The sequence below is a fragment of the Diaporthe batatas genome, assembly GCF_019321695.1.
Source record: "Diaporthe batatas strain CRI 302-4 chromosome Unknown Contig00019, whole genome shotgun sequence".
In the NCBI taxonomy this organism is placed as follows: domain Eukaryota; kingdom Fungi; phylum Ascomycota; class Sordariomycetes; order Diaporthales; family Diaporthaceae; genus Diaporthe; species Diaporthe batatas.
In genome coordinates, this window is record NW_025408566.1 from 669,238 (window position 1) to 695,047 (window position 25,810).

The 25,810-nt window shown below is 56.4% G+C and overlaps 4 protein-coding genes across 4 annotated transcripts; 2 read left to right on the plus strand and 2 right to left on the minus strand.

Moving 5' to 3' along the window:
- Positions 1–146: 146 nt before the first annotated feature.
- KVR01_012463 (uncharacterized protein) lies at positions 147–5,335 on the minus strand. Its single transcript, XM_044783781.1, has 3 exons — positions 2,640–5,335; positions 2,490–2,576; positions 147–2,434 (listed from the first exon to the last, which is right to left on the minus strand). Exons 1-3 carry the CDS (start codon positions 3,373–3,375, stop codon positions 900–902), a joined length of 2,358 nt encoding a protein of 785 aa, XP_044638651.1. The 5' UTR covers positions 3,376–5,335; the 3' UTR covers positions 147–899.
- Positions 5,336–6,879: 1,544 nt separating this feature from the next.
- KVR01_012419 (uncharacterized protein) lies at positions 6,880–7,207 on the plus strand (the record flags this gene model as incomplete). Its single annotated transcript, XM_044789441.1, has 2 exons — positions 6,880–6,906; positions 7,028–7,207. The coding sequence occupies 2 exons, from the start codon at positions 6,880–6,882 to the stop codon at positions 7,205–7,207; spliced, it is 207 nt and encodes a 68-aa protein (XP_044638607.1).
- Positions 7,208–13,609: 6,402 nt separating this feature from the next.
- KVR01_012313 (uncharacterized protein) lies at positions 13,610–17,003 on the minus strand. The gene is made up of 4 exons (XM_044793588.1): positions 15,962–17,003; positions 15,401–15,522; positions 14,679–15,221; positions 13,610–14,473 (listed from the first exon to the last, which is right to left on the minus strand). The coding sequence occupies exons 1-4, from the start codon at positions 16,686–16,688 to the stop codon at positions 14,006–14,008; spliced, it is 1,860 nt and encodes a 619-aa protein (XP_044638501.1). The 5' UTR covers positions 16,689–17,003; the 3' UTR covers positions 13,610–14,005.
- Positions 17,004–18,162: 1,159 nt separating this feature from the next.
- On the plus strand, positions 18,163–22,087 carry KVR01_012490 (uncharacterized protein). The gene is made up of 2 exons (XM_044788249.1): positions 18,163–19,553; positions 19,614–22,087. Exons 1-2 carry the CDS (start codon positions 18,690–18,692, stop codon positions 21,930–21,932), a joined length of 3,183 nt encoding a protein of 1,060 aa, XP_044638678.1. The 5' UTR covers positions 18,163–18,689; the 3' UTR covers positions 21,933–22,087.
- The last annotated feature ends 3,723 nt before the right edge of the window (positions 22,088–25,810 follow it).

A 25,810-nucleotide genomic window follows, 5' to 3' on the forward strand; every position in this document is an offset into this window, starting at 1 on the left:
CCTAGCTTGGGATGGATTGAGACATTGTAGCTACCGTGATGTCGTGGTCAGCTACGACTGGTCATGAAACATATCACTAATTCGAAATGAGAGAGACAAAGTGTTGTGTTGGGTGCCGAGGCATCGGAAATATTTCCGAGCAGCCCGGCAAGTGTTTTCCATTTCAGCCCGGCCCCGTTGAGTGATAAACTACTCCAAACGCACGTCACATACCCCCTCCTCGCCGTCCTCTAATGGCGCCTCCGTAGATGCGAGGAAAGTATATAAACAGGAAATAATATGGAACAGAAAACAAACAGACACGGAAATAAAATCAACAGCAGCCGCCCTGTCCTGAGCCTACATTGTGCCCGGATAAACTGAACTCCGAATGCTGAACAGTGGATATGTGTAACAAGACAGAGGAGACACAGGTGAAAAAAGAGACAAACCAAGATACGCCGCACATGCTGGACGAAAAACAAAACAAGGAAGTGACCCAACGCTACCCGTCCCCAAATTCCATCGATAAGTGTCCCCCACCAGCCACACAACATGCCAAGCATTCGAGGTCCGAGATAGCAAGGTCGTGGTAACCTTCGCGCCGAAGCAATTGGAAGCGAAACGGGGTATATGAAAAGCCTGAACCGAGCGGGATACAGGCCTGGCCAAGGTACACGAGAATGAGAGTAAATCAAAGAACAGAAGGTGGAAAGAAACGAATGGGGGACGGCTGGCTATCTTTCCCATCATCACAACCTCGATGATGTGCATAAGCTGTGACCTGCACAAAGGTGAGCCCACAGGCTTGAACAGCCTACGTGCCAGAGGCAGAGGTGTCGAAGCTGGCTTCCACGAGACCAAGACCTCACCCAAGCCGGACCGGACCAAGGGTTCTTCCAGCATGAGTCGCGATGCACTCACGAACATAGCACATCGCAACCCATGCCCTTGGCAATGGCCTGCCAGTCCCAGACGCGCACCCACTCACCACGCTCCATACACCGCCATACTTCTTCTAGAAGCTCGGTGACCCTCTCAGTGTTCCGCAAGCCCGTATATCCCTTGACGGTTCTCACCGCCGTCCGTATTCTCTCTTGCTGCTCCGGCGCAAAACATGCCGTGCCGATCACAAGGCACGGTATCAACAGGAGTTTCTGCGAGGGATCGCTTGGCTTGAACGTTTCAAGGATGTTGAGGGACTCATTTACAGCGAGGGTGACGCGAGGGTCGTAGTTGGGCGGCTGACGAACTGGCGGCGAGGATTCGGCGACGTATGAGTGGCACTCTAGACTGGAAGTGTGCTGGTGATGTTTGATTGGCGGGGGTACCTGGGACATGGTGTAGTTTGCGATGGTGTGTCGGCGTACGGGCTGATGCGGGATGTTGGATGCGGAGGTGCGCGGCCGCATCGAAGGTGATGAGGCGCAACTGTTGTTTGCGGACCGTGGAGGGGTGTTGGTCGAGCCGCCAAGAACCGACGAATTGTGGAGGAGCGGTAACGTTGACGAAGGCGGCGGGGACATGGGCGACGGTGGATATATCGTCCGGAACAAGTACACCCACATCATCTGTTTGTACAGCAGACCAACGCGGTCTCGACTATCCCCGGGGGGCCATGACGGCGTCCAGTCCCGGATCGCCGCGTCGATCTCGGCAGCTCGGTACAGACCCGTGTAATCAACAGCTGGTTCCACCCCGGCAGCCATGTTGGCCCTGATTGTGTTCCTGAGCGATGTGATTTGACAGAGGTATTTGAAGAGGCCATCGGCAACGCCCAATAGCCGAGGCGGGTGGATGGAGACGCTGGGTGTCCAGTCTTCGGATGCCAGACGTGGAGTGTGCATGTCGGGGTAACGAACAAGCTCGTCGGCGAAGATGTGGTATTGGAAGAACTCAGTGATAAAGCTCAGGAACGCTGGGTCCTCGGGCGGCGAGTGCTGGATCAGACGTTGGTACCCTCCAAGATGGACCCGGTGCTCGCCGCGGGGGTTGCCCTCGGCGAGAGCTTCAAGGAGCAAACACATCATCTGGCCGTACCGAGCAGACAATATCGTTGAGTACTCGTTGTCACCCCTGTCCGAATTTGCACCTGACCGCGCAAGATCCTCGTAGAATTTCTCCATTGCTTTCTCATGGTGGAAGTCAGATCGCTGCTGAAGGGCATCGAGACTCGTATTTGGGTTGTCCGTCAGAATCTTTGCGCCGTACGGTGTTTCAAAGTCGAGGTGCTTGCTTGAGAGGGCGAGGATGGAGTGCATGAGCCCGCGATGCTTAGTGGCGATTGGGATGAGCAGATCCTTGAACGCGTTCTTGTGCTCGCCCTCGACCGTCAGCACCGTGCTCAAATGGGCGTGGTAGTGCTTCCAGAAAATCATGTCCTCGGCATTCTCGAGCCCGTGGAATATGGGCTGCATCGTTATCACTGGTAGTGGTTGGCTGAGGCTCAAGCTACCTGGAAAGGATCGTCAGCGCTGCGAAGGCATGGTTCCACAGATCTCGTCTAATACCTTCGGCAGCCTTTTCCTTGCCGCTTTTCCATATCTGCTTCTCGGGATATCCTTCGCAGACAACGGCATTCTTCTCGCAGTTCATGCCTGCCAGGCGTGGTCAGAAAGGTTGCAAACAGGGGGGGGGACCCAAAGGATGTCGTGACGTACATCTAGGTTTTGCTTCGTCGCACTTCTTCTTGCGTTTCCTGCAGGTCAGGCATCCGGTCTTGGACCGACCCTTTGTGATCTTGTTGGTGGCGACGACTGGGGTGAGGGGATGCTTGCGCGGTCTCCCACGAGGCCGCTTGGCTTTTGGCTGGGCTGATGTCGGGCTGGTGTTGCTTGGAACAGGGGTCGGAGGGGCCTCCTTGATCTCGTCGAGACGGATGTCCTCATCCATGGGTTCAACCTTGGGAACGGCGACGTCGTCGTCGGACCCTTGGTCCCAATGCACGTCTTGATCCACCACAGCATGGGTCACATTGACATCCTCTGCATTCTCCCCATAGATCATGCTCCAAGAATCTGCGACGGACGACGACTCTGACTGAGACATGGGACGAGCGGTGGCCGATTCTGCGGTGGAGGGACACTGCCCGTCGTCATGTGAGTGGCCAACAGCCATGTCCATGCCAGTGCTGATGGGCGACAACTGGCCGTTCAACGGGTGTCGTACGGTGGCCGAGGACGCAGTCGATGCGGACGGAGGAGCGGAGGCGCAAGACGAGCTTGTGGTGTTATGCGAGATGGAGGCGGGGTGGATATGATGCAGGGCGTCCATCCATGGGGGGGATTGTGGCAGTATCATATGGTTGCGTTCGTCTGAGTCCAGGCTTCCGACGGTGTTGGACGCTGACCACGACAAGATCCTATCTTGGGCACCAAGATGAAGGGAATGTTCCATAGCTCCGGGGTGGAATGACTGGGCATGCCAACGAGAAGACAGAGGGCTGGTTCTCGAAGTGGTCGAGCGTGGTGTGAGGCGAGATGGCGAGGGGGTGCTCCGGGCGGCGGTTGAGTTGAGGCTGAAGTTGAAGTTGAGCTTAAGTGAGGCACCGCGGGTGGTGGGTGATAGGTGGAACTGGTTGGGTATGTGGCAGAAGAGATGCAGGGAGCGGAAATGGAGATAACAGATGGATGATGCAGTCGAGCCGCTCAAATATGGAAAGGTGGCACACGTTGTTGGGTGGTCGATCACGATATGCCTGTCCGGGCCCTGGGAGCTATAGGTTGTGAGCGCGGGAGCAGGACGGGCAAGACTTCGGGATGTGCATGGATACTGTGGAGCAAGTGAGGAGTCGACGATCCAGCAGCAGGGAATCCCGTGTCGGCGAGCAGGGAGACAGACAGTAAGTACTGTATGTATACGGCTTGTCGGATAATAACATCAAGCGACAGGCGGCAGGCGTCAGGCGTCAAGTGCTCACCTGCTGTGGGGGTGTATGTGTGTGTTTAGTCTCAAACAAGAGATGGGCCAACCAAGGAACGATGAGAGTCAAAGCAGCCAGCGACCAAGCATGAGTTTTCGGCCTCGCTTCGACTCGACTCGGCTCCGTTCAGCCTCCCTCCACACAATGCATGCACTCTGGCGTGCCGCACCCACGTACGCACCCGTACACACAGAGACAGACACAGAGATACACACAGCAGCAAGTTGGTGAGGAGAGGAGTTGACTCTTCTCTCCTCGTGATGTAGGCCACCTACGAGATAGCAAGCGACCGTTTGAGCTGAGCCCTCAGCAGACAGAGAGGGAGAGAAAGGGAGAGATAGAGCGAGAAGGGGTCGGGAAATGGCCGAGACTGATGCAGAGGAGAGGAGTCTCGAGGAAGCCCGTGACCACGTAGGTGACACAAGGCAAGAGGAGGATGAGGATGAGGACAAGGAGGAGTGAGAGGTGGTTGAATATTGCGGCGATGGGTCAGTCAACCACAGTCTCACAGGCAGCGGGATGGAGGGGTTTGTCGGAGTGGTCGTAGTCTGGTTGGAGGGGAGGTGGAGAGAGTAGGTCTTATTTCTCCTCTGTGGTGTTGAGAGGGTGCCGCCCCCCTCCTGAGCCCCGGTCCATACCCATTCTTCAAGCTTCCCATGTCCCTGCCGGTGCCATCGCGAGTGCCAGCTTCCCTGCCCCTGTCAAGATGGGCAGCTGTGTGCTTTGAGCTGTGTACGTGTGTGTGTTAGCTTGGTAGTGTCTAATCGTGTCGTGGGCATGGGGGTTCGACTAGGGCATGGGGGGTCGGGATCCATGGCAGACATGGCAGACAGACGATCAATCTACGGGATAGAGAGATGTCGGTAACGACTGCCCACAGACTGACAGCGTCAGGCCCTGGGCGCGATTCATTTAGACCGTAGACAGCGGGCAAGCAGGGGTGGCCTGCTGATCATGGGCCGGCGGACGGGGATTGGACCAGTGCTGGATGGAGAAAGGGACAGGGTCTGTCGATATCACCCAGCAAATGGTGGGGGAAAGGTGTGGGTGAGAGAGTGGGAGAGGCTCCTCTGTTGGCCGTAACCGTATTGTGTGTGTGTCCACAGCCCACAATTTGGATAGAGATGGATGGACACTCAGACACACTGCAATTGATACGAGGGGTCCGACTGCTACTCCAGACTCGTCAGCTGGCCACAAATCCCAGGAGATGATGCGTGGGTAGAGGCGAGGACAGCAGGGGACCCCTCAAGGTTGGCGCCGACAATGTTGGTGATGGTGGTGGTGCTTGCATTTTGCCAGGACGATTAGGCGACGAGGCAAGCTGCTTCAGTCCCCTGCGACAGAGGGCACGGGAGAGTGAGCCCCAGGTGCAGGCCGCAGGTGCAGGTGCAGGCGCAGGCGCAAAGTGCAGGAGCAAGTAATAAGTCGCCCCAGACCAAGTGGGGGAGCAAGAGCAAGTGCAAGTGCAAGTGCAATTGCAAGGGAAAGAGAGTGAGTGAGTGGGGTCCGCCGTGCGACGGTGGCTCACCATGACCGTACTCCGATTGCAGTCTGTGCTCCAATCCTTCCTGCGTGTGGAGACGGTCGACCGTTGACCATCTACACCATCTCGCTTGTCCCGTACAAAGCACTCCGTACATGCATGCCCTATCGTAATGGTGAAGCTGGCAGAGCAAATGCAAGCGGGCTCGTCTGTTCCGTTCCGCTCTGCCCTGGTGTCCTGCAATTTTGTGCGTCCCTTTCTACTATGTAGTGAGTGTCTGGTAGCTGCGAGCTGCGAGCTGCAAGCTGCGCTGCAGGAAGTAGTGTATGGATTCAGGATGCACCGTGCAAACTTGCTTGTTGTAAAGGGCCCAGCTGTCCAAAACGGGCATGCACCTCAGGTGGTGTGTCTTGTGTGACCTGCAAGACACAGAGAGCGAGAGGCAGAGAGAGGGCAGGAGGGAGAGCAACACCATCGGGTGCACGGGCCACCACATGTCACTCATATCACTCTGGTCACTCCGGTCATTCTGGGGCTGGCTCCAGTCTCTTTCTCCATCGGCACCCGCAACGGCTGCAATCGACTAACCACGACTCCAGTGTGTCAGCAATTGACTTCCAATCGTCCAGTGGCCATTGACAGAGGAAGGCAAAAAATCTCTTCAGCGACGAGGGGTTCATTCTGGGGCTAGCGAAACAACAGCGTAGCACCAGCCCCAATGCACGACACCATTAACCATCACGCCTCCCACGCTCCTTCTCCATCACCGGCCATGGACAATTATATTTCCCGCCAACTCTAATTTGACCCAGGACCAAAGAAGACACAGGTTCTCGGTCAACACGTGCAAGCCAAAATCCTCCCATCCTCGTTCTCATCACGTCAAGCACAGTGACTGGGGTGACCAGGCCCTTGGACCGTGCCGACCGCCTTCGCTTGGCATCCACACCTGGAGCATTTTAGATCGAACGCTACGTTATTGGCCGCATGATCTACGCTGCACGACGTTCTCGTTCCAGCTTAGGCCTCGGATATGGACACTGTCAAAATACCCGAGGCTGACTGACTGACTGACTGGCTGTCTCTGTTCCTCAAAGAGGTAGCCTCTATCTGGCCAAGCACTGCTCGCTGGACCCGTTTGACCCAGCGGATCTTCCATGTGGAGGACATGTACCATGACTGCACTACATAGTGTGTTGTGATCCAGGGTCAATCGAGGGTTGCCGGCTAAACACTCTCCATCGAGCAGTCGTGCGTGCCGGGCAGAAAGAGGCAGACCGTGACAGGCAACGGTCAAGCGTACCTGACTTGGGAATCAGTCATCGTCCGAGCACTGATTCATCGCTCGGGGCAATGTCACGCGACGCCATGTCATGCAACTTTCTCTCCATGGCCCTTCACTCGCCCAGCCCGAGACCGCCCGACATGGCAATTAACACCAGCCGCGTCGACAAGAGCAGGCCTGAACTGGAGACCCACGAGAGAGCACTTCATGTCTGGCCCAACGCTGTCGCTCAATGTACGTGCTACAGTCTCTCGCAGCACACATTCAACGCACTCACACGCGGTAGAGACAGCCTGTGGCCTCCCCCATCCAACCCCACCTAGTCCTCCATTGGCTGTGCTAATGCTTGTCGTAGATTTACATCGACCCCTTCATGCAAGACCCTCCCTCTCCGCTGCAGACTGAGATGGCCCCACCGACCAGGGTGCGCGACCCTCCCAACGAGATGGCAGGATGGCAAGGCATCGGTGCAGTTTCCGCTCCGTGCGCTGCCCAGGTGGCCATGCCCGAGCCCACTGAGCCTCTACCGCAGTAGTGTACTCGTACAATACACTACAGCTGGGCGGGCCACGGATAACAGTCCTCCCGGAGCAAGCTGTCCCTAGGCCACGATTCGGGGCTCATTGGGGCACGAACTGTGACACATCTTCTGCATTGGGTAGCTAGGCATTTGCAGGAGCTTTGGCGACGGTTTCGCTATGTCTTTGTCTCTCAGCGAACACCCCAATGGGCGGTGCCATAGACGACCCGGCACCGCCAGAGAGACAAGCTCCAGTGGATGTGCCTGCCAGGAGTACCGCCCTGTTTCCGAAACTCGACCCCATAGGGAACCTCGGTGACAGCAACTCAGTGCATCAACGGCGGGGCGCGCCCTTCCAACCACGTCTTTCAGACGCTCTCGGCCTGCCACAACGTTTTTCTCTCATTCAAAGTTGATCCATTCCTATCAGGAAGGATCAGATCATCACTAACGCACCAGCTCCTTTTTGCGGGACCCGTGAGACAGCCCAGCTTTCAACTTTGGGCTTTCTGCAGCCTCAGAGGTTCTCTCTCTGCCCATACCTTCTTCCGGACTGACTCGACGCCTCGGCCTTCCACGCGGTGTGACGTGCTGCAAAAAGTTCCATGTATCATGATATCACTCCTCCCAACTTTGTGCACGAGAACCAGCATTTCAAAAGAGCTCCTCTATATTCTAAACGGCACCGCATGCTGAGGTGGCACAACGTCGTGGTAGTTCCAGACGACGACAGCACCGGATGACCAGAGTCGCATCCCCGACTCACCCTCTCTTCTTTCCGTGCCAGCTGGGACTGGTAGATGCCTATGTTGGCGCGCGCCACAACCATTCTCGACCTGCAGGGCACCCGTCCGAAAATGCGCTCTGGAACAGGCCGATGTGCATGCATGCGAGGCCGCCACGCCTGACTGGATCAACCGCAGCACGCCCCGAGATTTGAGTTATGGCCAAGGCCTCCTGGCTGGCTTCCGTCGTAATATTAGAAGGGCAACCTAGGAGCAACTTTGCAGTCTCAGGCTGTGAGTGGGACCCGACCTCGCTCACCGCACAACTGAGAATTGGCAGATGAGGCTGCAGCCAGCTTGCTTCGTCGCCATGTCGCATCTCACGCAGGATCGCGGCATTTGGCCAGCAATGGATTTTCGTCCGGAAGATGTGAAATCAAGGTATAGCCTGCGGCTTTTCTCCGGAATGTGATGTGTCATGTACCAGACACAGTAGTAATATGCTGGGACCAAATGACTACCGAACACCCTGAAGGGGGTGGACATCGCGATCGTAGACAAGAAACAACATGTCTGTCCTCGTCACCTCCTGCCCACTAGTTGGAGTGCTGGCCTGTTCACCTCATCAGGGCCTTTGCCGCAACATGCAGTGCCACAAGCCTCCAAGTCTCGCATCAAATAGAAAGGGATGCTTGTGTCCAGCCATCGGACTGGCAACTTTTTTTTTTCGGGCCATCTGGTGCACGCGGATGGGGATCCCAGGATCCCACTCCTGTCATCACACAGCTTGACTCGTGCTTCATCCGCTGGCAGCACTAATAAGCAGCACCCAAAGCGGCGGAACACACCATTGCGGAGACTCCGTGCCTTGAACCAAGGCATCACATTGTGACTGCATCAACTCTACACAGTACAATCCTTTCACCATACAGAGTCGGCCGAGTAAATATGCACCTGCATCAGGACGACCGACCATTACCGATGTCACTCGGTCTTGCCCAACAACCGTCTTCCTGGCTAGTCGCGGCCCGGCGGAGCTTACAGCACGTTCGGATCGGCCTTGACTCCGGGCTAATCTGTTCTGGGATCGACCTAGTCAAACAAACAGCAATTGAGGCTACCTATTCGCCTGTGTGCTCTGAGGGCTCGTCGATTAGTCCTTCTCCTTGTCAGCTGGACGAAAGCCTCATCTCATGCAGCTGGTCTGAACAGGACAAATGGCCAGGTCGGCAGCGACTGCTCAACTGACCAGCCATTAGCGGTCACCAGCCCTCCACACGGCACTACTTGTCTTGTAGTGTTGGTGCTGGCCGCTGCGAACACAGGGCAAGTCAGAGATGGCTGGGGACTAGCCAGATATTTAGGGCTTGACGGACCGAGGGGCGCCATCTGTCGATCGACTTTGCCCGTCATTGCATGGTTCTACAAGATCGGTTATGTGCAAGTCTAGACCGATGGTAGCCAACTGGGATATTCCTAGCTTCAAGAGTATCGGTGGGATGTCAGAAAGGACGGTGCCTGCAGCACGCTCACCGCTCCAGTCCGCCCTCGATTAAGCAACTGTTGCAGAGTCCTGCGTCGTTGATCTCAAACTATTGAGAACCCATCCTCATGACTGGCGATTGGGCCTTCAAAGCTATGCGGCATTGGTCACCAACAATATGACTGCCGCTGCCGATGACGAAGGACGCGAGAAGCCCAACGCAGTGGCATGACGAGCCCCCACGCCGTGCAGGACACCAACAGGGCGGATCCTAGCTTCCGCCCCAAGATAGTAGTACTGCGGTACAAAGCCGCATTGACAGAGGGGGTGCGGTCAACATCGAACGGGAGCCGAATTGGGTTTTCCTCGGGCTTCTCTTTCGTGATGGCATTCGAGCATTTATGACGGCAATTGCCCATGTGCGTACTGTACCGTATTTTGAGCGAAGCTGGCCGACGACCGTTGACCAGACGTCATGGCTCATTGGCACGGGCGGCCGGGACTTTCAAGGAAACTGGACCCTGATCTAGAGCTAATCGTCCTGGCAGGGCCTGCAACGGGCATGGTCGGTCGCCTCACTTGCTTTTTTTTCTTCGATTTTCCGGGGAACCACGAAAAAGCAGCTGCCAAGGCCCTCATCTCACAACTGTCGACATATCGATCCCTGTGGACCGGCGCCCCTGATGCGTGCGTACAGATCATCCAGCATCGGGTGGAAGTAAGGCAGAAATCTTGAGTATAGATGCACTACATAATTCCGCGTCGTCCCCCAGCGCGCTGGGAAGGACAGCTCTGTGTGTGACTGGGTCGGCTTGCCCAAAGGGGAAAGGCTTGGACACGCCGCGGCTCACTGCAGCTCAGCGACCCAGTCTGTTTCACTGGGAAACATGTACACTAATAATTCTCTAAGATGGGGTCGGATCACCACTCGACATACTACTGGCTGGCTGGCATATGCGATCTACTCTGCAGCTGACAGCCTGACAGCATTTCCAGCGCGTAGCGGCGGGAAAAGCTGTGGAGAAACCCGTGCTGCTGACCGGCCGCAGCACTCATGAAACACCAACACATGGTCGAAGAAGAGCGAGTCACGACACATGTGAGCCCGCACGCATTCAGCCTCCGTCTTTACACAAGACCGCCAGAGCACCTCCAGGAACGTTCTCAAATTCGCACATGCTGGGCTCGGACCACCCTATACCCAGACGGGCGGGAAGGAGGGGTCGAGCGTCTCCCATAATTGCGATTGACGGAAACGGGGCGAACCGACGGGACCGACGGCTCCACTCGAACCTCAACAGCTTCGAAGCCAGCATCTGTGCGCGCCAGCCCCTCTCTACCCTGTTGTCAATGCCTTGCCGGCCACGAAACCCAACTGCTAACCGCTTCGGTCGACCATGTGAGCGCTCTGACCGTTTCCCGCGCTCGCGACCGAACCTGTCTGGCTGTCTGGCAGTCAGGTCAGGTTTTGGTGAGGGATTGGCGCGTGTTAAGTTGAGAATTGGAAATAGATTTACGCCGAGAATCCCATGATCTACGCACGGCGCGTTGCCGAACGACCTAATAGCAGCGGAATTTGGAACAGCAAGCGATAGCTGGCGAACTGCTGCTTGTCGTGGTCATGTAACCATAGCATGGGCCGTGATGCACGAGGGAGGGGGCGACTGGGTTTTACAGTTTCCAATGCCTTGGTACGTCGGCCAATAACCAAGCCGCTACTCAGGCCAGCCCACCTGGCTCAGACACTACGCCATACTCAGTATAGGTCATCTGAGGATAATCGCGATGGGTACCAGGGCTGTACTTCGGCCAACTTCCAGCAAGTGCGATATTTGGTGTTATGCATTTATCCATCACGGCTCGTCCATGGTAGCCAGCGCTTGCCTGATGCCGTCCCCTCAAACCACCCAAATGTCGAGGGCATCTCAACACCAGCATGTCTCCCGTTCGCAACACGAGATGAGCAAACAACTACAAGTAGGTTACATCGTTCACCGGCAAGTGAACCTCCGGCCTGTCGCAATCCTATCCTATGCACTCTGTCTAGTTTCCCGCCCACGCATGTTGGCCCGCCCACGATACTTATGGTAAGAACTCGTAGCGCGGGCTCTTCATTAGGGGCTACACTATTGTGATGGGAATTCCGGGAGAAAGGTGCCACTGAAGACCGGCGGTAACCAGCGGTACGATTACTGGGTCTGCCGATCGGCGCTTGCGATCACGGCCCATTCACGAACAAGTCAGATAGCAGGCAGCCGACAAGCAAACCCGTCACCCCGTGGACACACGCGCGCCTCTCTGATTAGGATGAGCAACGCGGCTGCTTTTGACGAGTCTTGTCGGTCGGTGGTGCTGCACTACTGACACGCTACGGAGTATTGAGGTTGACTCGTGCGACGTGGAGCTTTGCAGGCACCTCCGGCCCCCAAGCCCTCGTCGGTCGGAGTCGCTCTTTGTTTCGCCACATCCCGTGCCGTGCCTCGCCAACAACATCCGGTTTCTGCATGCGGGGGCCGAATCTCAGCTTCAGGACTCTGGTCGACCGACTCAGTCACCGTTCAGCACGCGTATCGTCCCCACTGATTGACGAGGAAGATGGCCTTTGCCCACGCACAAATGGGGTCTAATCCGGTATTGGGCAGGGCGGGCTGGCTGGCGTCCGGGCACGATATCGCACAATCCCACGCACTGCGTACGCGCACTGCCTACCCGTGCTTCTGGGACAGTGGACATGTTGGACTCCAACAGCGCCAGCAGGACGCAACAGGATGGATCGCGGCCCCAAGTCGCGGTGCTGTGGCTGCACATCACTGCGCACACTTGCAGCAAGGACAAGCGGGTCCCGACTGGAGCAAGGGCACACACACGCCTATGCCGTCATTGAGTGGGAACCGAGCGCATTTGATCTTCAAGTTGCTCCAGGCTCCAGCTGCTGCTAGCGGCCGCAGCAGCAGTCGTGCGGGTGGCCAGGGAGTGGGAGGGTGGGCACGCGGTTGGCATCCTCGGCCAGTTGAACCGAAGCTCGTCGACCACATGTGCATGCTGGTGCGACGATGGGCTCCCCTCTGGAAAAGAGGAGATGCGGGTCTTGCCCGCTACTGCTACTGCGGGCTCCGTCCTGTCTGCTTGCTCTGTGTCAAATCCTTTACTGTACTCGGTACCCATCTTTTCTTCCTCCGTGCATGCATCTCACATCTCACAATTCCCCTCCAACTGGCGCCATGGTCCACGCAGGAGGGTCCCTTGATGCAGTGCAAGTGCCAGCATCAACGGAGGGGAGGAGGGGTCTGACCCCAGCACCGCTCCACCTGTCCACTTGCGCGCAGGGACACGAAGATTTCGAGCTGTCGTCTGCCCGTCCTCGCCAAGCTGCCAGCCTGTTGATTTATTTTTGTGTGTTTTCCCTCGCCAGCCTGCCACCCACCCGTCATGGTCCGATGCACGACAGCGGGGACTATCCGAAACTGCAAGGTAACCACCGCGTCCGACACCAGCGAACCCTCGACACCTTGACGCCCTGGTGCCGGTCATGTGGTCGGTTTGCAGATCTGTACTATTATCTTGCCAGCAACCCATCAAGGTGTCATTCGGGAGCCCGTCTGTCTTGTGGGGAGATAAGAGGCACGGCACAGCTTGGGCAGGCACTGCGCCCTCGCATCTTCTGTTGCTGTGCTCGACAACCCCGGTTGTTTTACCGACCGGCAGAAACATGCCTGGCTTGCGAGGCTTCTTTTCGTGTTACACAACACATGCATGTTCTATACTCCTTTCCAACACCTGCTTACTCCGGACTCCGGCTGTGCTGTACTCCCCTCTGGGGTACCGAGATCCAGGACACTGGGATGTGGCGTCCCCCGTACATGAAGTCATGCTTTTCTAACGGCCGTTGCATCTGCAGCCTTGCGTCTTTGTTCCGACATCTGTCTGTATTCTGTCGATCCGCAATGTTGCTCAAGATTTGGTGCCTGGAACAAACAGAAGGTTCGGGGGAAGGGGCAGGAACCGGGGCACAGGGAATATGCCTACCACCATCGGCCGACCGTTGCATTTGTGAGCTGCAATGCAATGGTGACGCGGGATCTTGGACAATTCAAGTTCATCTTACACAATATAATACATAAATACCACGTGGTAGGTTCAGTCCACGAGAGCAGGATTCTCCCTTTCCACCTGCTCACCGCCTATTGCCTTGATTTTTTTTTTTCCCTCTTCCTCGCTCGGACGGCCTGCATGTTCACGCCTCGACGCCCAAACCTCCAAAGGCCCCTAACGCCAGTCAATTTTGCCCAGCCTCGTGTCTACTCCCACCCCAGGCTACTAGGCAACTCTAGCCGTCGACGATGCGGCGCGTGGCGTTGGGCAGTGACGAAGAAGGCCTTTGTCGGTGAGACCCTTGGCTCTAGCCTAGCGCTTTCCTGTGCCAGGGCTGGGGCAATTAGGATCCCAAGTTGCGGGAAACGAGCGGTTGCCGTGGTGGTCGGCTATTGCGAAGATGTCGGTGGCCTCGGACCGGGTCAGACGGCCGTCTGATCCCGGCTCCGATCCGGCCGGCCCCCGGCCTCCAATGCCAATGCTGGCGCTGGGCTCACGGGCCCCACGGGAGATTCAATCGCTATCGCCGTCACCTTTGTCGTCACCACCCTCATCCTCGGGCGGCTGCCTCAGCGAGACAATAGCCTTGCTACCCCACCCGCTGCCCTCCTTGGAAATCTCATACTTGCCGCCCAGCACGAGGTCCTTGGCCACCAGCTCCCTCGTGCGGCCGAGACTCTCGATAGCGGAGATGCGGTCGATGGTGGCCTCGAGGTGATCGCGGAACCCGGGGATGGCGCAGATTTCGCGGAAGGCGAGGTGCATGGGCACGCTGGAGGCGCGCATCTGGGCGCTGCTCGTGATGGTGAAGAGGTTCATGCGGTCGAGCTGGCGCACAAAGTCGGCGCGCGTTTGGATCTCCTGGGCCTTGTGCATCGGGAACCAGGGGAGCATGTGGCCCCTGACCGGGTCGTACGTCTGCGCGTCGTCGAGCTCGCGCTCCCGGTCTACTAGGGCCAGGGCGAGGACCATCGCTGCCGCCTGGAGGTTGTTAGCCGGGTGGTTCGCGTAACGTGAGTTTTTCATGGGGATCGTAAGAGGGCTTTGGTGTGGTGTGTGTCATGAGGCTCATCGCCGGTTGTTGAGTGAAAACCACGACATGATGAGTGCGACAGGGCAGCGGGCCCCTGGCGGAGCTTGCCCACATGTCTCAATGATACTGGAGACCAGGGACGCGATCACTTACAGCCCATTTCTGCTGGTCCATCACGTCGTCGTCCATCTCCTCGCCGAGGATCCAGCACTGGTTCAAGAAGTAAGTCTTTTCGACCTCCTTGATATCGTCGCACGTCTGAAGCATGTCCTTGCTCTTGGCGACACGGTTGAGGAAGGTCAAACGGCCGCCGACCCTATCGTAGATCTGGGTGGCGAGATCATCGGAAATCTTCTCGCCAAAGTAGCGGGAGCGGTAGCGTTTGAGGGCAGCGGTGGCCGGGGCCTTGGGCAGGTCCTGGACACTCAGGACCTCCATGCGAGTGGCGAGTTGCTTGAGGCGCTCGTAGACCCAGTAGTCGTCCGAGTTGAAGACCATGGTGACCAGGTTCGAGGCGGCCCACTGCTCGGCGCGCTGCTGCAGCAGCTCGAACAGGTCCTTGCCGTCCTCGTCGTCCCGGATGAGGTGCATCTGGTTGATGATCATGACCAGGGGCCGGCCGACCTGGGCCCGGCGCTCCAGGGCGACCTTCTCGAGCTTGTTAAGGGCCCTCTCGATGTCGAGCAGGGCGGTTGTCTATGGTTGAGGGGCATCGGTTAGCCACGCCGCAGTGGAGAAGGTGCTGATTCAAGCTGGGCGCAGGTGATCTCCCAGGTTCTACGGCCACCCGCGGCTCCTGAGAGCATCCTTCCCGGGTTGGGCGGCACGGTCGGTTCCATGCAGCATCAAAGCCTCACACCAAAGTCGTTACTTACATCCCGTGGTCCCTTCTCGCTGAAGTAGCCGCCGATGTAGTCCTCGTGGAACTCGTAGTCCAAAGCTTTGCCGAGCCGGATGCGGAAGATTTCCAGGTCTGAGTGTGCCTCGAACATGGCGACTTGGATCTCATTAGCATGATTGTTCGAACCCCTTCAGTCTATCGGTATGAAATTGAAATGGATCTGGGAGGTCCAGGCTCGGTCCAGGTCTCAGCAACAAGAAGTATCATCCTGGGAGCCGGGACAGAATAGTAGGCTTATTCCCTAGAGCCTCAACAAGCCTGGATCTTGATTGGAAATGTTCCGAGTTGTTCGCGCCGTACTGGCGGAACGGCCCTGCACAAGTGTGCATCCTACTCGGTAGCGATAGTGTTCTTACGAAGAGGATTCATAGACTGCACCCGCCTGTTTCTTGGTCGTGACCCGTGGCCCTTTACGAGCGAATTCTTGATGCTGTGGCCTGGAGCGTCTGGTGTGATCCCCCACACAATAGTTGAAGTAGAAAGAAGAACAGGGGGCAAATCAACAACCCAGGGAGTGCGCAGCTCAAAGACTCACCTCCGTCGCCATCAATCTTGCGCATGGCCTCGATGATCATGCTGCTCTTGCCGGTGCCCTTCTCCCCAAGAAGGAGGTGGTAGTGGCCGTACTCATGGCCACCAACGATGGCATCGATCTGGGCCTGCTCGGGGCGGTGGACCCAGTAGTCCTTGTCGACGTCGTCGCCGTTGCGGTGGACATTCGAGGGCCGGACCTTTGAGGAGCGGCCCTTGCCCAGGGCGGCCAGCTCGAGGACGGGGTCGCCGGGCTCGAAGGCGTTTGCGATCTTCTGCAGCTGCAGCCTCTTGTACAGCTTGTGGTAGGCGTAGGCGGCGGTCGCGAAGCCGACGGCCAGCACCAGCACCGAGGCGAGGGATGTGGCGGCCGACTCGAGCATCTTGTAGCCGAGCGAGGGCTCATCGCTGCCGTGGGCGCCGCCGTTGTTGTTCCTGCCCCTGCCCCAGCCCCAGCCCCCTCCGCCGCCGCTGCTGGTGCCGCTGGTGCTGGTGCTGTGGTTGATGTGAGTTTCTTCTTTGCGTAATGATCGCCCGGTCGAGAAGTTGCGCAGGGCGTCCTTATTCCCGGTGGTGGTGGTGGTGGTGCATGGTGCCGTGCCGTCTGACTGCCGCATGGGCAGGCGCCTGGGCGGCAAATGTGCATGATGGTAATGCGCGGCCCTGCATGGTGCACGGGGGCGCACGAGCTGCTTCAGGACGGCACCGGACACGCGCTGGCCTGAGGCCATGATGTGGGATTGTGTGTTGGCCGCCTATTTCTCCTGGGCCTTGGACATGGACGGACACGCAGGGTGACAACGGGAGTGTGAAGAGGAAAGGAGGACAGTGGATGGATGGCTCTGGCTATGAGAGCACGTGCATGGCTCAGATTGAACAGGATGAGCCGAGAAATAAAGCAGATTAAGATAAAACAAAATAAAATTAGAATTGGAAAAGACAGGAGAGAAGAAATTCACCAAGGTGCAAGGTGTGGGTGGGTTTTTTTTTCTTTGGATGCTGGCGTAGATGAACAACGGGTGAGGTGAGGGTGAGGGTGAGGGCTCTTGATGAGAAAGGAGAGGGCGGGTTGAAGATGAGATTAGACTGAGTGAAGCTACCGAGTGAGGCCAACCAAAGGGGCGGGCGGGCGACGGGCTGGCTGGCTGGCTGGCTGGCAGAGGGGCGGGCTCGGGCTGTTGTTGTGCGACTAGACTACCTACTTACTGAGTACAGACAAAGAGTCAAGCTGTCCTGTTGATAGTACCGAGTGTACACGATAGACAGACTCTCCCAGGGCCGGCCACCAACATCGGGCCTTGGAACCGTTTCTTGGCCGCGCAGGTTGCGGACCTCCAGGCCTTGCTGGCGAGGGAGCCAAAAGGGGGCAGGACCCCTGGTTCTGAGAGATATTAATACCACCAATGTATCTCTGCTTAGAGTGTTGTATGCGGGGTGACATTGTCCAGTCTGGGTGGTGATTAGGCTGGTCTGTGCAGTGTTTAATAAACGTCCCTGCGGAAAAAGGAGGCAGTCTACACCCCAGGGAGCTGATCAGATGCATTTCTGAAGAAGTGCATTTTTTTACACAGTATTTTATTTTGTTGCTTAATATTACCCAGGTACCTATGTATGGATGGATGCAGGCATTGATCTCCACCCAAACCTGGGGAAGCCACACACTGTCACATATGCTAGATCTCGGTGTTACGAAACAGGAACTTGTGCTTAATCTAGATCGGTAGTAAGCTGACCTCGGGCGCGGTTGGAGGCTTGGAGGCTTGCTTGACCCTGGCCGGGCCCTGTTTCCAAGTGGGCGGGAGGATCAGCCTGTCCTCTCACCTGTGCCGTGCAGCTGAGAAGGGAAGGTCCAATGAGTGATACCTAGGTACTTAGGTACGTTGCCGACAGCACGCACCTAGGGTCCTTCCTTTCTTCCAAGGTTGGGAACTCAAGTAGTTGACCTTTCAACCAGGGCGACTGCCGTTGCTTGGACAATTGCTGGGCGGGCAGGATCGAGCTTGTTGGAGCTTGGAGCTTGGGCGGCAGCAGCGAGACCATCAAAGCACACCTACCCTGCCTACCTGACCTGGCTGGTACTGTGCACGCTTGCTTCTTTGTACGCGTCTGCCCTCGGCGCCATTGGCCAATCAACTCAGACCGTCGCTTTCAAATGTGCCTCTCTCCAAAAGGTTCCCCCTCACAATTAAGGTTCCCCGTTCCCCTCGCGTGTCGCGACTCTGGCGCGTTGCCCTGAGCTTCCAACCCTGCCAAGGCTTTGGTCCTGCATTCCTTTTGTTAAACACGGGTTCAACCGCAACATCCTTCTCTGTCGCCCATCTTCTTGTCATCACCATCACAAGTGCACCTCATTTTGACCGGCTGGTTGCCTGCCGTGGCTCTTGTCGGGCGGGTCTCTGCTCTGCCTTTTACACTAGGTGCACCCTGTGGCTTCCGCCGTGGGGCGCTGGCCCAGCAAAGGGAATTGCGGGGCTGCAAAACCTCCCACTGCCTGTCAGCCTCGTCGCTGCTGCAGAAACCAAACGACTTGACAGTGCGAGAGAGACAGTCTGCGACCTGCGACCGAGCTGCATGCAGGCTTCCCTTTTGTCACACCTTCTTTGTTGCTTTTTTTCTCTCACCAACCTGTTGCGACACCTTGCGACCCGCCTCCATTCCCCCCCTCTCGCATCTTCGCCACCCCATCTTTGACCACTCAGCTCCCCTTGCGCCCGCATGGTCTTCCTTCGCGCATGGCCGACTTCCTGAACGGCTTTCGTGCCAAACGGCGCGAGCACGAAGCTCACATGGAGGAGCTGCAGCGCGGTGGTAGGGTCATTGGTTCTCCGATGTCGCCAACGCCAGAGCCCGACGCCCCCGCCAACCACCGCGAACCGCCCTCCAATGCGAGCCCCAAGTCGCCAAAGAAGAAGAAGAAGAGGAAGAAGCATCACCGCAAGCACACGGACAGCGACCCCGCCGAACCAACCGATCCCGCCGATGCCGCCGATGCCGACAACGCCCCCTCTCGCGAGCACAAGAAGAAGCACAGGGGCAAGAAGAAGTCGCGCTCCAACAAGGCCAACGGTGTCCAGAGCCCCGACGGTGAACAAGCCCGAGGCTCCCCACCGTCCGCCCAACTGCCCATCACCAACGGAGTCACAGAGCAACCCCCAACCTTGAGTTACGAAGCGGCGGAGCAAGAGTCGGCCGCCGGAAGTAGTATGGGCAGTCTGCACCAAGTCAGTCCAAGGCAGCTCAAAACTGAGCCCTTCGTCGAACCTTCGCCCTCGCCCGACATCGACGTTCCGGATAACGAGCTGCCCTTCCGTATCGCCGACAACAGCATCGTGGATGGGTACCGCGCTCGCCAGAAGTCCCCGTTTATACACAAGCGGGAAATGTCCATCGCCGACAATCCCGACCCTGAACCCGACAGTGATGACGAAGCATCCCTTCCACACCTTCAGCCCAGTCAGGTCAAGCCAGAGCCACCGTCGTCAGAAAGTGAGTCCGACTTGGCATCACCAAGCGCAGCTAGGTTGGCGAGGCTTTCCAGATCCAGGTCGAGGTCCGTGTCTCGCCCGCCGACCTTGAACAAGCCCACCGATCAGAATGTGAGTCTCGGTTCCACCCCCACGCTGGTCTCCCCTCGTCCACTGACCTCTTTTATACAGCCGTTTGCCGGCGGCCGATCCCCATCCCTTGCTCCTAGTCGGTCGTCAACTGGTTCCAACCAGAGCATCCCAGCTCGGACCCAAGAACCTCGCCCGGCTTCGAGAGCCTCAACCCGGTCGTCCGCGAGGCAGGACGTCCCGGTAATCGGTGATCCAATGGATGTGGATGCTCCGAACCTCGCCAATGGACATGCCAGTCCTGAAAAGAAACAACCCAGACGACCAAAGTCCGCCAGGAAGCCGAAGAACTACCAGCAGATCGAGCTCCTGATTGCGGAGACGACTGATGCCGAGCAAGGTTCCAGCCGCCAGCATCAAAGTCAGAACACAACATCAAGCACGAGTGTGGAAAAGGTCTCAGATTGGCTCGCGCAGCCTGCTCGGAGGAGAACGCATGTGGATGTGATTGAAGAGTCCGACCATGATGATGTTGAACTGGGCGCAGAGGCCATTAGGCACACTGTTGATGAGGATGAGGGCGACATGGAGCAGGCAATACAATCACAGCTTCAGGAGCAGGCTGGTGCTCAAGACATAGAGCCACCTGCTGTCAACAAACCCGAGGTGTCTGCGGGCCAGCCCCAGAAGGCCAAGAAGAAGCGGTGCCTGCATTCAAACAACTCGCTCTCGCTCTCGCAGCTGGAGGACGATTTCGGCGAAGGGGAGAACCACATTCAGTCTCGGATATCCTTGTCACAAAAGTCGAAGCTGAAAGATGTCATGCGAGGGGACGCGAATAGCCCCAGGGAAATTGATCCATCACCGAAACAGTCCAAGCCGAAGCGCAAACGGCGCACCAATGAAGTCTCGGAGGATGAGATGGAAAACTTGCTCGCAGGCCCGTCCAGGCGGAAGAAGTCCAAGAAGACGAACAAAAGTCTGGGCGCCAGCGATGATGAGAGGACCGAAGCCAGACCCAAAAGAAAGAGACTGCCACAAGGCGAGACGGCCACCGGCCCCTGGACTACGGAGGAACTCACGGCTCTGGGTCAGGTCGTGGATCAATTTCGAAGGTCTTATGACATGGATCAACAAGAAGTCAACGCTATGATTCACGAACGCCCTCAATATACGAACCCAATGCACAAGGAGTTTTGGGAGGGTGCTGTTGCGGCCATTCCGAAGAGAAGCAGAAAACAGATTGTTGAACGGACTCGAAGACTGTACAACAACTTCGTCGGTCGTGGCCGCTGGACTACAGTCCAGAAAGAGGAGTTGCACGAACTCTTCCAAAAGCACGGCACAAAGTTCGTTGTGATTTCTGGCTTGATCAACCGCGATCAAAAGGATATCAGAGATTACTGGCGTAATCATTACGTCGTCTTTGAGCAACAGCGCAAGTACTACTGGAAGTCCGATGAGACCGAAAAGCTCAAACAAGCGGTCGAAGAAGCACTCCACAAGATTCGCATCCAGCGGGAAAACAATGACCAGTTTCGTCCTAGACCACGCGCCAAGGGCTTAGATGACGAGTCACTGCTTGATTGGCAACAGATTAGCTCAGCCATTGGGCTCATCCGCAGCCGGCAGCAATGCCGGTGGAAATGGCAGGAGATGAAAGACAAGGGCGCCGTCGGGGAGGAGAACGAACACCTTCCCAAGCCTGCCCCCGAGTCCAGGACTATCAATGGCGTCAGTGAGGCTCTGGCTAACGCTCGAGAGGACTACCGTCTCATGAGCGACGAGGAGAAAGTTCAATTAATCGAGGCAATACACGATTCGGGCGCTGCCAGTGACTCCAAGATTCCTTGGAAGTCGCTCGTGGATGAGCGCTTCAGGAAGAAATGGCGGCGCCCCACCCTTAAGTTGGTCTGGTTTCGGCTACGGAAACAAGTGCCGAACCACGAAGAGCAGGATGTCGAGACTAATGCTCGATACTTGCTTAACTATAATAACGTCCAACAGTCCCTGCCACTCATCGAAGATCACCAGGCAGATGACCAAGCAGAGGAGAAACTCGTGAATGGGGCTCCCGGGAGCAAGTTATGGCGGACCGCATCTCAGGAGCCCCGGGCTGTGAGGGAGAGACAACGGCGCTCGAGCAGCGCAAGTAGCCGTGCCAGCAGCCGCGCCCGCGAGAAGGTGTCCAGCGAGATCCTCAGGCTTCCGCGCGGCGCCGATCAAGAACGAGGGCGAAAGCGCAGCCCCAGACTGGGCAGCCCTGACCTCGGCCAGGAAGACGTGGGCGCTGCGGAGGGGGTCCCGCAGCCATCGGCAAGCAAGAGAAAGGGGAAGAGTTCTCGCGGAAGGAACGGTGAGGAAGGAGTGCCCGTGCGGGTACCGAAACACCTGAACGGTGAAGCGGCCGCGGAGCAGTAGCTGCTGTGGTTGCTCAGCCATCAAGCTGGATCGGGGTGTGAGGCGAAACATTCTTGCACATCGAACTTAGATTATATTGTTGCAGTATTACAATGGCTAACTAACGTAGCTAACACACTCTACAGCCACCAGAACACTTGGTTTTGTTCACACCGTTCAGATTCAACCGTGATGACCGTGTCTCTCGTGCGTGCTAATATGCCTTTTGTGCATGTGAGATGCTGACCCACGAACCCAAATGTCGTCCCATGCTTTCGGCATCGCATGTTGCTGATAATCCAACGCCAACCCACAGCTTTGATCTCAGACAAGGTGTCTCCTCTGCAGCGCGTCGCAAATACTCCATGCCTCGATCCTGCACAGCAGGACGATAAGCATGACGGTGATGCAGATGCCTCCTCCTGCGATGCCGATGATTGCTCCCACGCTCATGGTTCTTATTTGTTTTCCTCGTCTCGTCTCGTCTCGTTTGTTTCTCGGGACCGTCCGGCCGAGTAGAAATTGTGCCGAGTTTCTTTTCCTTCGCCAGACCTGCTGGTACGGGAGTATTGACGGCAAAGGGGGAATGAACGGAGTCCGGCTTGGATTGTTTGAGTCAACTACGGCAGAGAGACTGTCCAAAATCTGATGAGTCGTGGAGTTGTAGCAGTCAGGAGAGAATGTATGTCGTGGTGCGTCGTCCGCAACGGCCGATGCCTGGATGATGTCGTGTTGGGCGTAGTTGCTCCATCCCAGGCCACATTGCGCTTGACAAGAAGGTGCAAATGGTCCTATTTCCATGCAAGTCGATCGCGCTTTAGATGAAATTCGGGCCCGAGGCTGGGCCCGGAACCTCGGACAAGCGCCTCGTGGTGATCATGCTTATCACCCGCATGGTTTTCCTCTTATCTAGGGGCACACTTGCACTTGGCTGGACCAGAGAAGTCAGTTGTCCTCCAGTCGTGGTTTTTGACTCGGGTGATGGTGATGAACATCGTGCCCTTGAGGTCTCCATACAAACGATGTCCTGCCCGAGTTCAGCCGCGTCTTCAGCATAATCGTTTCTGACAAGCCGCGCGCAGGGAAAGACCAGCAGAGATCGACTTCCATCTCGCTCAGCGGCGCTTTTGTCAGCTCTTTGGCTTCTGGTGTCAAGATTCAAGCTATGCGGTGATTGTCTTGAATATATGCAGTCTCGGGCTTCAAGATGGCGGCCTTGGTCAGGGTGCGGTATAGGTTATACAGGCGCATCAGATTGAAGGGCCTATCGAACGGGATGAAGCCGGCTATGGTCTTCGGAAACCAGCTGCGAATCGTGCCGTCTGCGGTCGCCAGGGGATTCGAGGGGAGTGTAGCGCTTGCCTGCTTCGGAACAACACCCGCCTCTTTGGCGTCAGGCAACTGACCCGCCATCGGGACTGGGATGAACATATCGGTATGTCCCAAACTGGATCCTGCATCGAGTTGGCCTTGTCTTCGGGTAGGAAGTCTTCCATGCCCAGGTATCTATCACTTGGTGTCGCAAGACAAATTTCTCGTCCCCATTTGTTTGATATCCTTGCGGACCACGTCCAGCGGGCCGCTCTAAGCACCGGCCAGGGGGACAACATCAGCTTGCCTGCCGTTTATGACGCTCGCCCATCCTTTCATGAATGGCTTAGAGCCTTTGCCATCCATGAGGAAATGGTTGTAGTTAAGAATGAACTGTTGTGTTGTCGAATGACATGGTGTGGAGGCCCAGATCGATGGTCGCTGTTCTTATCCAGGAGAGTTGAGGTATTCGGGCGGAATTAGAACTCTGTGGTTTCGCTTCCATTCCGTATACGTTTGAGGACATATATGGCGCCTTCATACGGTGGTAAGCACTCAAGACCCGGTGGTTGAAAAGGTTAAAGTAATACGTAATACTCTACATGAGAGCATTTCTGCTGTAGTCTATCGTAGGCTATGGTCAAGTGTCATGGAGTGAAGGCCATTTTTGAAGGGTTATTATGAAGCAACCTTGCGGCCTTCCAGGCATCAGGAGTACATATCTGAGTTCCAAATCAGGATAGCAGTAATAGTTCCTCGGTCATAGTTTTGCACATGAATGACAGCATATAAACAATTCCAGTGAGTAGTAGTTCTGGGTATCATTAATTATCCAGGTAATCATGTCATTCACAGCATATTTGCAGACACACGCGACCTCCTATGTGCAGCTCCTTCATCTTTCATCATATGACCTGGACGAAATCCATCGGCCAATTTTATTCGCATCACGCGCAAGTCAGCCTTTTCATTGACAAGGATTGCCAGTCTAGTATCTAATTTCTCTTCCCCAAGCCGGAAGCTCGTGTACCGACTGGGCCATGACAGTTGAATCCAACTCTGAGGTTTGGTGGCTGCGCTGAGTCGAGTCCAATTCGGAAGCTCGTGGATCCAGATTATTGTTAGTACTATCGGTTTTCAAGGGATCCCAATATCCGAGTCCTCGTCCGTGGGGCTCGACCGCTGAAACCCATTCGGTGGGCCCGCCGTGAACTGGATTTCCAGCTGCGGATTGGCTTTTTCTCTTTCGGGCTCGGAGGAAGAACCACAAGCCTGCTGCCCCAGCTGCAACGCCTGCAACGGAGACACCAATGGCAGCGCCAATTATAGTGCCTTGTCCAGGTTGACTGGAGTCTTCTTCCATGGTTGACGCCGTAGGGAGTGAGATTGTGGATGAGGTCACTGCTCTGGTTGTGGGAATGCTTGTCGGTAGGACGGTCGAGATCGATGAAGACGTGGCGGAAGTGAGTGGCGTGCTGGCCTGTGCTGAAGTAGTGGTGATTGAGGAAGAAGCTATAACACCAATGGTAGTCAAGACGGATGGGGTGTCTGGTATCAGTCAAATAGAGTCAGCCTGCAGTGCATTTGAGCACACGCGTAGCCTCCCCGACGCAGCCGGCGCGGCCTCAGCATTGGATGGATAGGCTGGTCTCTTACCAAAGAAAATTAGCACATTTTCTTGAGTTGTGCAATTGTACGACAGCATGTCGATACAGTAGAACAAGACATCAGTTGTCCCCTCCCACAGGCCCATGCCATTCCCGCCCGCGACATTGTCGTATAGAGGGCTGACACAGAAACTCGGACAGGAGGAGCTTCGCCAGGAGGAATCAGTGCATGAGCCGCGGACGTATTTCGACGCTCCAGGTTTCTGAAGCTCGTCCCCCGTAGCCATGCACACGCCATTAGAAAGGCAGGCGTATCCTTGGCCGCAGCATGTCGAATGGTCTGTGTCGTCATTGCATGGAACGTCCTGCGGAGCTGTTGTACCATCTGAGTAATAGCAAATTGCAGAGCTTGTGGAAATGAGAAATAGTAGTAAAGCAATGAGAGAGGTCAGAGGTCCTGCCATGATTAGTTTTGCGGAACTAATAGCAGACGATTGTCTGCTCTGGCCACCGCCATCAGTCGAAGGGTGCGCGAGGAAGGCAACATTCACCCGTTCTAGCTCCTGCCGGGGACAGCTGGGCAATCATTTGAACTCGCGCAGGCAGTCAGTCCCATCTATCAGCCCCAAGGCTCCTCCTACAGACCATGCGGGTGTTGGTAACACGGCGGGTAGGGTACGGCGGCAAGGGAAACCGAACGAGCCCCGGCGGAGAGAAAAGGTGACAGATCATTATCCACGTTTGGCGGCCAAAGAAGGCATCGAAAACCCCGTCACCTCTACTTTCATTATTGCACTTAAATGAAGAAGTGGTGTTTTATGTGGAAGGGCCCAGCGAAGTGCAGGACTGGTGGGCTTGCCCAGCACCACCTGAGGCACAATTTGACACTATATCTTTGTTGAACCTAAGATATAACGTAGGCTTCCCCTATGTCGCACCGTTTCCGGTGCCAAGGGGCGCGATGTTCTCCCAACACAGAAC

Bases quoted from the DNA above. Each gene is read 5' to 3' on its own strand.
- KVR01_012313 (XM_044793588.1), bottom strand. From the start codon at position 16,688: ATGGCCTCAGGCCAGCGCGTGTCCGGTGCCGTCCTGAAGCAGCTCGTG. The intron at 15,222-15,400 runs GTAAGTAACGAC...CCTCAACCATAG, and splicing joins GCGAGAAGGGACCACGGGAT to ACAACCGCCCTGCTCGACAT. The intron at 14,474-14,678 runs GTAAGTGATCGC...AACAACCTCCAG, and splicing joins TGGACCAGCAGAAATGGGCT to GCGGCAGCGATGGTCCTCGC.
- KVR01_012490 (XM_044788249.1), top strand. From the start codon at position 18,690: ATGGCCGACTTCCTGAACGGCTTTCGTGCCAAACGGCGCGAGCACGAA. The intron at 19,554-19,613 runs GTGAGTCTCGGT...TCTTTTATACAG, and splicing joins ACAAGCCCACCGATCAGAAT to CCGTTTGCCGGCGGCCGATC.
- KVR01_012463 (XM_044783781.1), bottom strand. From the start codon at position 3,375: ATGGAACATTCCCTTCATCTTGGTGCCCAAGATAGGATCTTGTCGTGG. The intron at 2,577-2,639 runs GTACGTCACGAC...CACGCCTGGCAG, and splicing joins CGACGAAGCAAAACCTAGAT to GCATGAACTGCGAGAAGAAT. The intron at 2,435-2,489 runs GTATTAGACGAG...GATCCTTTCCAG, and splicing joins CAAGGAAAAGGCTGCCGAAG to GTAGCTTGAGCCTCAGCCAA.